Here is a 16831-nt window from a genome sequence, read left to right as displayed (position 1 = left end):
TGGAGGTTTGCAGAAAAATGCAAAAAAATGTAGCACATGGGTTTTAAAAAATTATTATAAAAGTGTATGTCAAAATTAAACGAAAATTAAAATGAAATATAGGCTACAACTGATAAATTGAAAAAAGAAAAAGAAAAAAAAGAAAAAAAAGAAATATATATTAGAAATAAATATATAAAAAAATAGGGAGAATGAAACAAGATGACTTACTTCCAGCACCGCTGAAGAATGCGTTCAAATGATGATTTTCCCTGACGTCGAAAATGTTAAGGAAATTTACATTTTTGTAAATGGGATAAAATTAAACTTTAACAGGGTAGCATGCAAAATATGGGACACACCGACACAACTAAAAAGGCTACTGTGTTGTTGGTGATTGAAAATATTCTTTGACGTCTTCATAATAGGTTAATTTTATGTTAGAGAATATTTTATCAGACATATCAGCTCAGGTCTAGGTGTATACAAAGCATGTGTTTTCCCAATGTTAACATTCCAGTCAGTTATTAATATTAAAAAAGTCTGATCTATGGTCGCCACTAGATGGCGCGCTGCTACAATTAACTGGGAGTAGGCTATAAGCCTTCAACATTTTTTGAGTGGAAAAAATGGCAAGAAATGCCACAAGTAATAGCGTTAAAACAATATATAACATTTGAAGTGATGCACAAAATGTGATTTTTTTTTTACGAACTCATTCGTTCTTGGAGAGAAAAAAGCGCAATAACAGAAATTCAGCAAAGGAATTCTGTCACACATTTCCCCCTCAAACTCTCTCTCCTTCTATTCACAGTAATATGGTCTCACATTTGCTTTGCAACTCGAGTGGCGCGTGATTTTGCAACATTACGGGGTTCATGCGTTCGGATAAAGCAACATTTCTGGGGGGGATTTTACATTAGTAAGGTGTAAACAGTGAGTGAACCATGGCACCAACCGTTATACTTTTATCTTTGTTAACTTTTTTAGTTGTTTTAGTTGGAGGAGTAACTAATTCACATTCTCTTAAAAAATCATATAACTTAAATGACACTCAGACAACATCTGCAACTGCAAGCGCGAGAACCGGCACTTATGGAAACATCTCACCTACTAAGGTAAGCAGATTCTCCAAGACGATCAAACCCACTGAGGCTAGCACGAAAACTCTGAAAGCCACGGCATTTAAACCCTACCAGACCCAGGGGACCACCAGACCTCTGAAACCCACTGAGGCTAGCACCAAAACTCTGAAAGCCACGACATTTAAACCCAACCAGACCCAGGCGACCACCAGAGCTCTGAAACCCACAAAAGTGAAGCCATTCAAGTCAAAGGAACCGACGAAAACTCTGAAGCCCACGGTGAAATGGACTGAGGTGAGCACGAAAGCCCTTAAACCAACAACAGTGAAGCCAACAGTAACAGCCACAAGGACGACGACCAGCCCAGTGCGCTTCCACACAGAGAACCTGAATGAAAACATTGATAAAAACGTGGAACGGAGAGTTTGGCACAAAAAAGAAAGTGAAGAACCACCGGTATTTGGTAAGTAAATGTGATCTATCTATCCATCTATACATATACATCACCCACATCCATCCATCTATCCATCCATCCATCCATCCATCCATCTATCTATCTATCTATCTATGCATGACCCATCTATCCATCTATCCATCTATCTATCTATCTATCTATCTATCTATGCATCACCCATTCATCCATCTATATATATCTATCTATCTATCTATATATATATATATATATATATAGCCTATATATATATATGCATCATCAAACAAAACAAAAACCTAAATTTGCTTGCAAGCATTGTTACATAATTCTGGCCATATTCAAACACTGCTCTAATAGTCCATTTCCTGTTTCAAAAGCCATTTGGGTCACTCAGTCAGTGAACTAGTTTTCTCCACTAAACAAACCACAGAGCTGAAAAGCATGATTTTCCATAGATTATATTCAACTTCAGGAATTCTATGGTCAGAATTATGAGAAAATCTTTGGTCACGTAGGCTACCGCATGTTGTATCAAGTTGACTAAAATGAGGATGTGTGCAAAACGTCTGCTAGAAATATAAAGCTACAGTTGAAGCCTTTATTATGAAGACAGACCCATTCAAGAACAAATCGTCTCTCAATGTAGCGGCACAAGCAACAGCTCATCTTTTCAACTTCTTTTATGTTCTGCAGAATTGGGGTGTTTTAGCTGATTTGTAGGGGGAGGTGGTTGTGTAAGAAGCCCATCCAGACCTCTCCAAACACCTCTTAAAGATGAGCCCAGTGGCATTTCACTCCACAGTCGGGCTTTCTGTCCAATTGGAGCATAAAACAATTTAAAGGGCAACAGGACAGTAGTCCAGGTCAAAGTATTTGGGCCATCTAAACACCATCAGTGCCAGGAAATCTCCCCACTTTCAGATGAATTGGTAAGGAATGCTGACTCCGCAAACCATCAGACTGACTCACTCACAAGAACCAGATGTGCATTTCTCTCACTGTGAGAGCCTGATCACTTTTACATGATGTCCTGATACAAAAGTTTGAATGCAACAGGCACAATCAGCTGCAATAATGGTAACCAGTAACAAACAAGTTATTTCTGGAAATGCTATCCAAGCTTTTTGCTCTTTAAACAGTTCACAAGGTTAACTGGGAGATCTACAAAGAGAATCTTTAAACTCCTTAAACTTGCATAAAAAGAGCATGCAGTAAATTCTACTGGAAATTATTAATATACAACATGAGCAGGATTTCCTGCACAAATTTTATTTGAGTGGCATTAAGGCGTGTGTATACTGCGGTATAAGTACTGTATATCAATTATTATTATATTATAAACTAAACATCGTGGCAGAAAGTGGTATATCGCATGCAGTTGGTCAAGTATTGCTTTTGAAACTTCTTTTGTTCACAAGTTCAAAGTTTTATAGGAATAGGGATGAATACTTTTTTAAATAAGAGTGCTCAAAGCAGCTGAAGCAAACCATGTTCATATTATGACCAGTTTTGTTTAGAGGTCCTGTGAATGATGTGCCCTTCAAGCAGAGTCAGAAATATCAAAACGACGAGTTCCAAGCACATGAACTACCAAGCAAAGTTATATTTACAAATGGGAAACTCAGAATTATAGATGATACACAAGTTAATGAGTTGTGGCGTTGGAAGGGGTGATTCTATTTGAAACATGATTGAAACACTGATCTATAATATAGATGATATCATATAATATATCTATAATCTATATAGAGATCAGTGAGTGGAAAGCAATTCTGTATTGTTCCATGGTTTGCATATAGTACTTGTGATACCATGTATAATAAGTGATAGAAATATTTTTCATCATTTTCAATTCAGATGTAGTTATTTAAGTTTATAGTCCACAATATAATTCATTTGTTTTGTTTAGGCTACTTCCACGTTATGTTGAATGCTTGACTTTATAATGAACGCCTGACTCGTACAGAGGTATATAGTTTCACAGGTGCATTTGAAGACAGTATCAAACCAAGCATAGATCCTCTCCTGTTATAAAGTTAAATTACTGGCCACATCCATCTCAACCATTTGTGCAGGGTTTGTCACACATTGGAGTAGCAGTTTACAGATCCTAAAGGCTTCAAAAACACACAGGTGTTTTTTTTTTTTTTTTTTAAAGAAAGAAAGAAAGAAAAGAGAGAAAGTATTTGGAAAGCGGATGGGACAAGCTGAACTCCTCAAAACAACAGTTTCCTGTCTGCCCTGCAGCTGCATCGACTATCAAATATTATGGACTGATTTTACTCAAATGTTTTTTATAAATTGCATTCAAAACCCATTGGCTCAAACATCTGAGGGGCACATGATATGATGCTTGTGCTCTCAATCATTTTCTCTATTTCCTTCCTCCTCTTTAAATCATATCTCTTTGCCTTCTCAGAGTGTCCTCCTTTGGGTCTGGAGTCTTTGAAGGTTAAAGACTCGCAGATTCAAGCCTCCTCTTATAAGCGCATGGGCCTGGGGCCACACAGGGGCCGACTCAACATACAGGTGGGCCACACAGCAGAATAAACCTCATATGTATATATTCTCTGCCCAAAAGTTTGGAGTCAGTAAGGTCAGTTGTTGCTGTTTTGGGGAAAAAGTTATTAATTTTATTCAGCAAGGACACATTAAATTGATCAAAAGTGACAGTAAAGCCATTTATAATGTCACAAAAGATATCTATTTTAAAAAAATGCTGTACTTTTGAACTTTATATTCATCAAAGAATGCTGACAAAAATGCATCACGGTTTCCACTAAAATATTAAGCAGCACTGCAATGTTTTCAACATTGATAATATTAAGAAATGTTTTCTGAGTATTAAATCTCATATTAGAATGATTTCTGAAGGATAATGTGACACTGAAGACTGGAGTAATGATGCTGAAAATTCAGATTTGCCATCACCAGAATAAATTACAGTTATTTTAAATTGTAATAATATTTCACAATATTACTATTTTACTGTATTTTTCATAGCAATTAGAGATGTCTTTCAAATAAATAAATAAAAAATCTTTCCGACCTCAAACTTTTGAACGGCGGTGTATGTGCATGTCATCATCAATATAGCATCAATGATGTATTCATCAGCATATTTGGCAGTTTTTGGTGTTTATATTAACATAACCATTGTTTCATCGTTTTTCTTTTCTTCTTTTGCAGTCTGGTGTGGAGGATGGGGATATCTATGACGGAGCTTGGTGTGCCCAGTATAAAGATCAGAACCAATGGTTACAGGTAGACGCCAAGAAGCTCACACGGTTCACAGCAGTGATACTACAGGGTCGCAGCTCTATATGGAGGTACTTCATATCATGATATATGTCTCTACCATAATATCATAATAATTAAAACAATATGTTAAATTGCAATATTAACAATGTCTCTCTTATTTTGTAGCTGGGACTATGTAGAAACCTTCAAAGTTCTGGTTAGCAATGACACCATTAAATGGAAGCCATGCATGAACGGGACAGAAGAGGCGGTATGTTGTTCTCTTTATCATCGACTGTAAAAAATAAAATAAAAACACTACCGGTCAAAAATCTGGGAATAATTTTGTAATGTTTTTGAAATAAGTCTCTTTTGATCACCAAGACCATATTTATTTGATGACAAATACAGTAAAACAGTAATATTGTGAAGCGTTTTAAATTTGAAAATGCTTTAAAATGTAATATATTCCAGTGACTGAATTTTCAGCAGCCATTAATTACTCCAGTCTTCAGTGTCACATTCACATTTCTCAGAAATTATTCTAAAATATTTTTTAAAAATCTTAATTATTCCAAACTTTCGACCAGTAGTGTATATTATCCAAAAGAAGTTATTTACATAATATTTCAATTTCACATTTATTTGTATAGCGTTTTTTTAACAATTACATCGTTTCAAAGCAGCTTTACAGAAAATGCATCCACATTACAATTTAGAGTAATCTGTTATCAGAGATAACTGTCTTAGTTATGCATTTCAGAAATGTACCTATACAAATCACAGTTAGCTACAAATGTATTAAATCAGTGTAATAATTTAAGGCAGAAACAATAAACTCATTGAAGTAATGAATACTTGTTTGTTAACAAATGATTATGACATATAGAAAATTGTAGCATTGGTGTTGATTCAGAGTAATAATATGATGTCAGAAAGGTGCCATTTTTGCAGCTTATTTTTAATAAATAATCTCTTTGGACTTAAAATTTAGTTCTGAGAGTTACAGTATTTTCAGAGAACAATTGAAGAACAATAGTATTATGAGGCTACATTACAATTTTACTCTCATTTAACAGAAGTCACCTTTTCCAGACAGTAGGTTGTGCCGTTCACCTCTGCTGGTGTATATTAGCCTCAGTATCTTTGTGACATCATTATATCCATTCAGTTTCCAGCTGGCACAGAGTCTTTTAGACTAACAAAGGTTGGAGGCAGGCGCTGGCAGTAGTTGGCAGGGTTAAGCGGCTCTTTTGAAAAGAATAGCCTGCCCACTGCGTACTGAACTGTGCCAGCCTCTCGTGTGCCCTCCTTGGACACTGACTGTGCCAGCTGCCACTGGCAAATGTCACTTGGATCGCATCAATAGGATCACTCACCAGAAGTGATCTTGTATGCTAACAGGTGTTTGAGGGGAACAAGGACACCGAAACGTCAGTCTTGGCCATTTTGCCCAAACCAGCAGTGGCACAATACATACGTATTAACCCTCAGACCTGGTTTAAGAATGGGACCATCTGCCTGAGAGCTGAAATTATGGGCTGTGAGCTGCCAGGTATGCCAAACACAAACCTTATCAACCAAAACACATCATAAACGCCACAGACTGTTGTGTTTAGCATCCTTGTTAGGGGCCGGTTACATAAGTAAATGATAACAATATACTACTGAAAATCAAAAATGGCCACAGTAAAGGCCTGTTCACACCAAGGACAATAACTATAATGATAGCGATAAGATATAGTTCTATAAATCACAGAGTCCACACCACAACCATAACGATAATGGCACAGAGGAACGATATCATTGGAATCACTATCAAAATGATTTTTTTCCAGCTGATGAACGATAAAAACATTGGCTGCCAATCAGAATCCATTAAGCTTTAAAGAGCTTGAGCATTTAAAGCAGCAGACGACAAACCTGCAGCACGCACTTAGGATAAAAAGAGCGTTAACGTTCATCGGTGTTGACACAAATATTTATCGTTATGGTCATCTTTATAGTTATATTTCTTGGTGTGACTGTGAACAGACCTTAATATTCATGAACTGTACGTGTTTTAAGATCCAAACAATATCTACCCGTGGCAAGCTGAGGAAGGCACCAAGGACAAACTGGACTTCAGACATCATAACTACAAAGAGATGAGGAAGGTGAGGAAGATGGAGCCTTTTCTCCTCTTGTTTTGTTGTTGCTTTGTCAGCATGAAATGGTGCAACCCACTGACATACTGACCATTAAAAATAACAATACCTACATATATTTAAAATTAAGTGTCTTGCTAATGAAAGGAGAATTATGATTCATAAATTGCTCTTTAAAGTGAAAAGCCCTACATGCTAACAGTCCAACCTCAGATTGACAGAGATGGATGACTGCATGATCTAAAAACCAGCCCTGGCTAGAAAACAAACATTTTCCCAGATTTTCACGTCAGTATATGAGCTGCCTTGCGGATCACTTGCGGTCAGTCTGACCACCATCATGCAACAGTGTCTACATTAACACAAGCCTAACAAAAACCACATTTATATACACACAGAAAGATAAATGAAAGGAATGTTTTAGTTTATTCTCCAGTCCTGGATACTTGTGCTTTGTCATACTTCTGAAATTTGGGATCGGTAAGATTTTTTAATGTTACTGAAAGAAGTCTCTTATGCTCAAAAAGGCTGCTTGCATTTATTTAATAAAAAATATATATTTTAAAATTTGATGCAAATCAGATTTTTCAGTATCATTACTCCAGTCTTCAGTGTCACATGATCCTTCAGAAATCATTCTAATATTCTGATTTGCTGCTCAAGAAACATTTATTATTATTATAAATGTTGAAAACGGTTGTGCTGATTAATATTTTTGTGGAAAATGTTTGTTTTTTTCAGGATTTTGATGAATGGATAGATGAATGGAAATGTTTTGTAACATTGTAAATATCTTTACTATCACTTTGAATCAATGTGTCCTTGGTGTACATTATGTAAGAATAAGCTGTGAAAAAGTTGATCATCATTTGTCTTTCAGCTCATGAAGTCTGTGAACGAGATGTGTCCTGATATCACCCGCATTTACAGCATTGGCAAAAGCTACATGGGCCTTAAACTGTATGTGATGGAAATCTCAGACAATCCAGGCAAACATGAGCTGGGTGAGTTTGAGTCCCAACACAAGTTAGCCTACCACTAACTATACAGTGTTTAATCATGCATTAACCTGGCTAATTTGAATTGCAAACATTTATGATTAATCCAAGAAATGACACGTTTTCAACTGCTTTAAAATAATGCAACCTTTTATTGGATAAAAACAATTCTTTCAACGAGTTTAAACTATACTGGTTAAAAAAAAAAAAAAAAAACTAGTAAACTTGTTTTGTGAGTAAATTTAAGGGGAAATGATACCAGCCCTCTTCAAGTTATAGGATTCTAATGTTCTAAATCTTTGTATTAAATACCCGGGTGGAATATACAGACCTTTCCATTTTCAATGCAAATTTTGGTGTGAAAATCTGTGGAATTCCGGAATGGATTTAAACATGGTAAAATATATTGAACTAAATGAACATGTAACAACAAAGGGTATATGGAATTTTCTGTGGTGCTCTTTGGGCACGGATTCGACGTGGGCGCAGTTATCAGTTTTTATGCTGTAACTATAGCAATTGGAACAGAGCCCAAAAGCCTCTCTTTCACTCACTCTCATTCAGTCTGATTTGCCCTTTCTATTTACACTGGGCAACTCTAGTGTTTGCATTGGCCTGTGGGCTAGAAATTGGTTCCTCGGTGAGAGAGGTTGCCAGCTCTGGCAGTGGTTTACTCATCTCCTGCCAGCACTCATAATGCAGGCTGGAGCCAGGGATGCAATCGCAGAAGGCCATGGCGGCAGACCTCAGAAAGAGTCTAGAGAAGGAAAGTGGGAAGAAATAACCTCACTCGGTGTTATAAAATCATAGAGCATTTCACGAGTGGATCAAAGCACGTGGCGATTCTGTTTAAGAGGAGATTTGACTTGATTCATCTAAAGTCTCTCCGGGCACAGTGGAGAAATGCCAGCCTACAAGAATCCGCAAGTTATGGCCTCTTTGGAAATATATTAGCTTTTTGTTGGCTGTGCTTCTGAAATGAGAACAATATGAAAGTGCATTTGTGTGCTCTAGTGTTACAAGCCACACACATCATGTCTGAGGTCGAATAACACACCCAAATGTCATTATTGTAATAAGCGCTTTTTCGAAACACATTGACAGTCCTTTCGTATTCAGTTTCATTGTCTGATCTCCACCTTTAATCTTTTCAAATCTGTTTTGATATATAAATATAAAGAGACAAAATAAGCGCAACAGTGACCAAACACTTTTTCAGCAGCCTTGTTCCTCAAGTTCTATGCCTTAAACCAAATCAACAAGCTCAGAGATGAATAACTATATTAAAAAGTACAAAAAGATACAAAACAGTGTCCTTAACATCTGATGGAATTAACTGCAATGGATCACTGTGAATTAATGATAGTTGAATCAAAAACGATGGTGAAACAACTGATTAGTATTAAAACAGTATATTTCACATTTATTGAATATACTGTATTAACACATACAAATTCACAAGGCATTTGAGAGAGACCAACTAGCTGCTTTATAGATTAATTGAACTCGTCTCATATTTGATGATCTTAACCCAGTTATTGAACAGAACTGAATCAACACTGAAATTACACTTTTCTTTTAAGAGCAGAATTGAATTCTGTGTGCATCATTTAATCATTACTTTCCTGTTTACCACAGTAAAACTGCTTTTAAACAATCTGTATTGAATAAAGTGCTATATAAATAAAGGTGTCTTGACGCAAAAATATTTGGTTGAATTTAAATTGACTAAAGGAAGCAAATCAACGAAATCATCAAATGATATGGCACATCTGTCTCGGAAGTTTTATACGTTACTGGTAAATAAATACAAATTTCTTTGGAGAATGATTTTTTTATTTGTAGATCATGACTGCTGTGCTCTACACAGGAGAGGAGACATTCTCATTATTTCCTAGCCTGTCTGATGGGTATATCATCTTTTTTGGTTGCACGCTCAATATGAATCAGTCGCTTGTTGTTTCGGGGGTTTCCAGACTCGTGCGTTTCCTGCCTGCATTTAAATCAATGGCATATCAATGCTGTGGTCTGCATGTGGGGGTCAAAGTTCAGTTAGTTACTCCTCTGGAAATTCCTCCTCTTTGGCGGGATGGGTGATGTTTTCTCAGTGAGGCTAACGAGAGCCAGATTGCTGAGACTGAATGGGTCAACTGTTAGCCAAATATTGCAGAGAAAGAGGAGGGGGGATTTAACCTTGCAGAGGACCTGAACCTAATGACGCTCAGTTTCACTGTCAAAACAGACGCAACTTATGCTTCTCTTGGTTGACAAAGAGGCAGCAAGCTGCAAGCCGAATCAATATTTATAGAAATAAATCATCCATGCTTGGTTAGATATGCACAGCTTAGCTGCACATAGGCTATTTCCTGTTTTTGCTTAAAAACTCGGAGAGATGGCAGAATAAATGTGCCTGTTTTTTCTTCATTGTATTGTATCATAAATTTTATCCTAAATTTCATGATATTGTAATTGAAAAAGGCCACAAATCCCTCAATCCTTCTTTATCATTATACAGTATATCATTTAAGTATCGCTTTTCTGAGACAGAAACTGGTGACTACAGATTCATTTTTATGTTTTAGCAAGCTACTAATTTATTAGCATTCTCAAATATATAGGTCATGTTCTACCACATTAAAAAGCATTTTTCCCCACTTTCAGTTTTACACTATTTAAAAAGAGTTGTTTTCATTTTACATAGGTCTAATGGTAAACTACTGAATGCTTTCTCTCAGTCTGCTAGCTATCAAACGCTGTCGTTTGCGAAATACAATATTATTCTCCACCAGTACACTATCGTTCAAATGTTTGGGGTCGGTACGATTTTTAAAACGTTTTCAATGTCATCAAGGCGGCATATTTTTGATCAAAAATACAGTAAAACGGTAATATTTCTCTCTGTATCCCAGCTATTAATCACTGTTGTTTGTGAAACACATTAATCAATGGTGGAAAATACTAAAGGGCATTCCTACAATAATCAGAAACTGAACTTTTTTTCTAATAATCCACTCCAATAAGTGTCATTAAAGTCTAAGGCTACGGACCCTTTTCACAGACTGTGATGACACATTTCCACATTTATTACCATTGAAAATCTAGCAAAGTTTTTTTTAATTATGTATATTTATAACACTATAGTTTAAGTTATATTGCCTTGGCATTAAATAACAGAAAACTAGTTAATGCTGCTGTGAGAGTGTTTTTATACTACGGCTGAAGGAGTGATGGCAAATTTGACATCTTTCTCCCTCTAAAATGTAATATGTATATAGGTAATAGCTTTGACTCTTTCCTAAAATGTAAGGCACTCTTCGTTTTGCGCATTTTGTTCTCCCCACCAGAGAACCACTGATAAAAATCCTTACATTTTAAAACAAAATGTCGGCCACTGACATTATGCCCGACAAATTATGAAAAAAATAATTAACTTGATAACAAAACATTTAACAGACAAGCAGAGATGTCTGCCTCTCTGAGCTGCTATAGAGAGAGGGTGCCAGATTTCAGACACCTCTGTTAGCACACTCTATAGAGGAGGTGGAGAGAATCTGGGCAAAGCATGGAGTTACTTTTCAAAACAGAGCCACACATCTGTATAAGTACCATAACACTCCTAATAACTGCGCACACCTAATCCAATTTCTGTGACAGAGCTCGACAATCTAAAAACAGTTTGGCTCCCCCTGCAGGTGAAGCTGAGTTCCGCTATGTGGCCGGTATGCATGGAAACGAAGTGCTCGGGAGGGAACTTCTGCTCAACCTGATGGAGTACATATGCCAGGAGTACAAACGTGGAAATCAGCGCATAGTTCACCTAGTCAAAGAGACACGCATCCATCTTCTGCCCTCGATGAACCCTGATGGCTATGAAATGGCTTACAAAAAGGTAGAGTTGGGAAAGCAAGGGATATTCTGGCATTTCCAAAATGTTTCTCTGCCAATACACTTCCGTTCAAATGTTTGGGTTCGGTACGTTTTTTTTGTATGATTTATTTTAGCTTGTCAAATTTGCCCCTTTTTGGGTGTGAGCAAAAACGTGCTGTTTTTGTGTGTCCCTTTAAATGCAAATGTAAAACTCAGTTAAGATACTGCGGTAAAAATTCTAAATGTGGAGTTTTTATATTTATAATAGGTGATACAGTTCAGCAACATCACACGACCAAAGGTGCTGAATACAATCACAACTGAAAATGTTTCATATGACAGTTCAATAAACAAGTAATTAATATTAAGTCACTTTTTAGACGAAATATTGACTGTTTTTGTTCTATTTTAGCAGCGAAAATAGTTCCAATCCAAACAAAGATCACAGCATAGCGCGTCTCACAGCAACACAATCGTGTTTTGAATGATTCAACGTTTTGAACGAATCGGTTGAGTCAAAGATTCAATGACCCATTCATAAACATCTGTCCCATTCTTGATGATCAGCCGCTTGAACGAATCGTTTGAATGAATCAATGACTCACTCAATAAGACCACTATCACCTGCATTTCTGCGCTATCGACAAACCAATCAAATCCGTTTACTTTTTCTTTTTTTTCACTTTTTTTTTCAGACCAAACACATTTTTATTTTTATTCAGGAGTTATATTAGTCTGGCTATCACCAGACCAAGCTTAATATTTTAAGATTGAACATTGGTCTGGGGAGTCTGCTATGTATTTTCTACTGCACAAGAGGCGTGATCAACGGGCATAGTTCAAATGACTCTGTACGCAATTGGATAGTCCTTCAACCAATCAGACCAACGATCCGGGTGACGTACTTTGCAGAGCTACGCAAAAACTCCAGGCAGGAAATGTGTAACCAAACGTGTTGATCAGCGGTTTGCAGAAGCAGCAATGGAATCGAGCGATTTTTGCAGGTTATGCAAAAAAAAACATGAAAGTTAGTGGCATTTACACTCACTTGAGCGATTTGTTTGCTAAAAAGAAGACATTGAGCATCGTCAAGAGGTTAAAAGGAATTGGACAGAGCCGTAACGGCTCTGGAATTGGATTGGATTAAACCCGCCAATAGCGCGCCAGGTGGATAAGCCAGTTTGTGATTGGTTCCCGCAAATTTGTAAAGGAAGCAGCAGAGATAAATGTACAGGTTTCCAGCCTGAGCTGCAGGGCGAAATCAAATTGCCGGCAGATCAGGCTGGGTTTACCCAGTCTAGAGTATACAAAACGATAACTTTTTATAACATTAACCTATTAATAAAAAAAAAACATTGTGCAAACAAGCAAGGACTGGTGGTTGGGACTTGACGTGGAGTTGGTGAAGGGAGACAGTCTCGTCCAGGGCGGGCACTAGTGACTCACAGGGCGTGCCAGGCCCCCCAATGCCCACCCATGGTGTCGGGACTGCCGGGGACCCGAGTATAGCACTTAAACACGGAAAAAGTCAGATTTTCATGATATGTCCCCTTTAAATATTTTAAACCAAGCACAAACAAGCTCAATTAATCAACGACTTCATAACACTTTTTTGTTTTACAGGGTTCAGAGCTGGCCGGATGGGCACTGGGTCGCTATAGTTATGAAGGCATTGACATGAATCACAACTTTGCAGATCTGAACACAGTGATGTGGGACGCCATCGAGCTAGAAACAGACAAGTCAAAACTAATCAATCACTACTTTCCCATTCCAGAGTACTACACTTCAGAAGAAGCTTTGGTAAAGTATGCCTGTAAAGATCATATATGAGATCTCACTGATTAAAACAAACACCCTTCCATCTTTAAACGACTTCAAATCATCATTCTCATGTAATTTGGCCATAATATTTTAAATCACATTATTCTTGTCTTTATATTGAAGGTGGCTCCAGAAACGAGAGCCGTCATCAGTTGGATGCAGACTATACCATTTGTTCTCAGCGCTAACCTGCATGGAGGAGAGCTGGTGGTCACGTACCCGTTTGACATGACCAAAGACTGGGCCCCTAAAGAGCAAACGCCCACCGCCGATGACAGCTTTTTCCGCTGGCTGGCCACCGTTTACGCCAGCACCAACCATGTGATGTCCAACCCAGACCGAAGGCCCTGCCACAATGAGGACTTCCTTCGTTACAATAACATTATTAATGGAGCGAACTGGCACACTGTACCAGGCAGTGAGTACTGCTGCTCTTGTGGCTTTTGAGATCACCAAGGGACCTAGTCTTTGCTGATACATATATATATATAAACTAAAAGAAAGTAAATTTTTTAAAAAACATGACACCCACTGCGTAAGGCCTAGCACAAAACAAACAAAACTCATAATAAATTTGTATTAAAAAAAAGGAAATCAACGAAATGGGTCAGATGCAAACTTTTCAGTCTTCCAGCCTTCATGTGGCATTCCCTTTTTTAAAACTGATTCTTTAAGTGGCAACACCAGTGCAGATGCATCGTGCCAGTAATTGGTAGTGTTAATTAATGAGGCACTCTCATGGATGCACGCATATACCTCCAGCATATAAGAAACAAACTATATATTTTGTAAGAAAATCAAGGTTTTAAAGTTCAGACAGGCAGCAAGAATCAGCATATTTTGCTTAAATCTGTCAATTTATTCATAATCTGAACAAAAGAAAAAAAAAACGTTATTCAAACCATATTTGTATTTTGAAATGTGGTTAAAATATGATTTTTGGAAATGCATTTCAGTCTGAATGGTCCGATCTACCAAGTTATTTCATCATACAGGATGGAATATCTATGTAATGCTATATTGTAGCTAGAATTTCCTCATTTATATTCACTATTTCCCTTTTACCAAGGAAATATAGTAATATAATTTGACGCCACTTACATTTTTTATCTTTACCGTTACATCTAAGGTCCAAAACATACTTTTTGCCTAATATATATATACTCAGCAAGGATGCATAAAATTGATCAAAAAAAATGCTGATCTTTTGATATTTCTATTCATCAACATTTATAATAATGAGAAATGTTTCTTAAGGCAGCAAATCAGAGAATGATTTCTGAAGGATCATGTGACAATGAAGACTGGAGTAATGATGCTGAAAATTCAGCTTTGATCACAGGAATAAATTACATTTTAAAATATATTTCAAATATAAAAAAGTTACTTTAAATTGTAATAATATTTCACAATATTAGCTGTTACTGTATTTTTGATCAAATAAATGCAGCCTTGGTGAGCATAAGACACTTCTTTAAAAAACATTACAAAATCTTTTTCCAACTGTAGTGTGTGTGCGTGTGTGGTGTGTGTGTGTGTGTGTGTGTGTGTGTGAGAGAGAGAGAGAGAAAGAGAGAGAATATTTACCCTGAGTACATTCATTTAATGCTTCATGTGTTTTCATCTCTAGGTATGAATGACTTCAGTTACCTGCACACCAACTGTTTTGAGGTGACCGTGGAGCTGTCCTGTGATAAGTTCCCTCATGCCAGTGAGCTGCCTATAGAATGGGAGAACAATAAAGAATCTCTCCTTGTCTACATGGAGCAGGTACAATATATCGCAAACAAAAACCCAGCAACCACTAAACATTTGTCTCAGATATGTCTAAACACCTGAATGTGTCATTAAAAACAATACAATCAATGAATTTGTCAATATTTGTCAACAGGTGCACAGAGGAATCAAAGGAGTGGTTAGGGACAAAGACACCGAAGCCGGCATCGCTGATGCCATCATCAAAGTGGATGACATCGACCATCACATAAGATCAGGTAATGCTACTCAGAATAATTAAAATTATCAACCAAATATGCATAACTTGGATAGAAACAAAACAACCATCTTAAATTTAAATCTCATTTAAATAACACTCAAATCTTTTTTCAGCTTTTGATGGGGACTTCTGGCGTCTGTTGAACCCGGGTGACTATGACATCACAGTGACCGCAGAGGGATATTTCCCAGCCACTCGAAGTTGCAGGGTCGAGTACGAGCATTACCCCACTATCTGCGACTTCCAACTTACCAAGACACCAAAACAGCGGCTGAGAGAGATCCTGGCCAAGGGAGGCAAGATTCCCAAAGACCTGCAGCTCCGACTGCGCCAGCTGCGCATGCGGAAACTGCGTGTCAGTACTAAGCTCATTAACCGACGCAGGGAGTCACAGCAGCGGAGGGCTAGGGGGGCCCACAACTAGACTGACCTTTAACCTTTGACCTGTTTTGCCGGCCAAGTACAGGATTAGACTGTATCAATGTCTAGGGAAAATACAGTTTAGATGGGCCTGTAAATAGGTTGCCCTTTTCTGTGGTAACATACATTGTGTATTATACATTTGAGGAGCAGATATATTATGCAGTGTAAATTAAATTTCACACCAAAATGTCTCAAAACTGTTTTATACTTTAATACAAGACATTGATAACGTCAATTAAAAATAGACCGTTGTTGGAATGTTTGATTTTTATGCTAATCTGTGCCCACATTTGTGCATAGAGGTGCAAATTAGATTAGATTAGATTAGATTCAACTTTATTGTCATTACACAGGTACAGGTACAAGGCAACGAAATGCATCTCAGTCTGGAACTGATGTTTTGTCAATTGGTTTCTTTAGCTGTAGTGTTTATATTTTGTTTGCTATATTTCAAACAGTTTAACCTTGAAAGTCATCAAGAGTTGACATCTTCTGAAATATATACTTAAGAATTATTTATAATGATCATAATAGCACTTGGATGTTTTGTTTTTAAGGAAATGCTGCCAAAAAAAACAAAAAAAAACTAACAGCAGAGATATCAAACAAAAAAAACAACATACCTCAGTATGACAAGCACTCGTAATAACCAAATATGTGTAGTTCCGAATGGAATGGGAATCATTTGTACATAACTAACTTGTACTGTTTGGGACGCCACTGTCTCTGTCGAACCTGTGTCTGTCAACAGATGGCGCTGTGGTGCTTTTGAAGATTTCAATAGAGCACAGAATTATAGAAAAATAAATAAATGCGCTTTTAGAATGCATTGAATCTAC

At 37.1% G+C, this 16831-nt stretch overlaps 1 protein-coding gene across 2 annotated transcripts; it reads left to right on the top strand.

Moving 5' to 3' along the window:
• Nucleotides 1-814: 814 nt before the first annotated feature.
• Nucleotides 815-16820, top strand: cpxm1b (carboxypeptidase X (M14 family), member 1b). Of its 2 annotated transcripts, XM_084430695.1 has the most exons (14): nucleotides 815-1097; nucleotides 1179-1527; nucleotides 3917-4026; nucleotides 4687-4826; nucleotides 4924-5008; nucleotides 6142-6292; nucleotides 6805-6893; nucleotides 7765-7888; nucleotides 11575-11771; nucleotides 13373-13552; nucleotides 13697-13991; nucleotides 15204-15343; nucleotides 15465-15567; nucleotides 15683-16820. In XM_084430695.1, exons 1-14 carry the CDS (start codon nucleotides 927-929, stop codon nucleotides 15991-15993), a joined length of 2445 nt encoding a protein of 814 aa, XP_084286821.1. In that variant the 5' UTR covers nucleotides 815-926; the 3' UTR covers nucleotides 15994-16820. The 2 variants fall into 2 exon arrangements, with proteins under 2 accessions (XP_084286821.1, XP_084286820.1); XM_084430694.1 differs by having other exon boundaries at nucleotides 816-1527.
• Nucleotides 16821-16831: the final 11 nt, after the last annotated feature.

The sequence above is a fragment of the Rutilus rutilus genome (assembly GCF_951802725.1).
Source record: "Rutilus rutilus genome assembly, chromosome: 14".
Taxonomy (NCBI): Eukaryota; Metazoa; Chordata; class Actinopteri; order Cypriniformes; family Leuciscidae; genus Rutilus; species Rutilus rutilus.
The sequence above is the reverse complement of the archived record's forward strand: the minus strand, read 5'-3'. Positions and strand labels throughout refer to the sequence as shown.

Coding starts and splice junctions, on each gene's coding strand:
- cpxm1b (XM_084430694.1), top strand. CDS start 927: ATGGCACCAACCGTTATACTTTTATCTTTGTTAACTTTTTTAGTTGTT. Junction 4,027..4,686: donor GGGGCCGACTCAACATACAG/GTGGGCCACACA, acceptor CTTCTTTTGCAG/TCTGGTGTGGAGGATGGGGA. Junction 15,344..15,464: donor TCCTTGTCTACATGGAGCAG/GTACAATATATC, acceptor ATTTGTCAACAG/GTGCACAGAGGAATCAAAGG.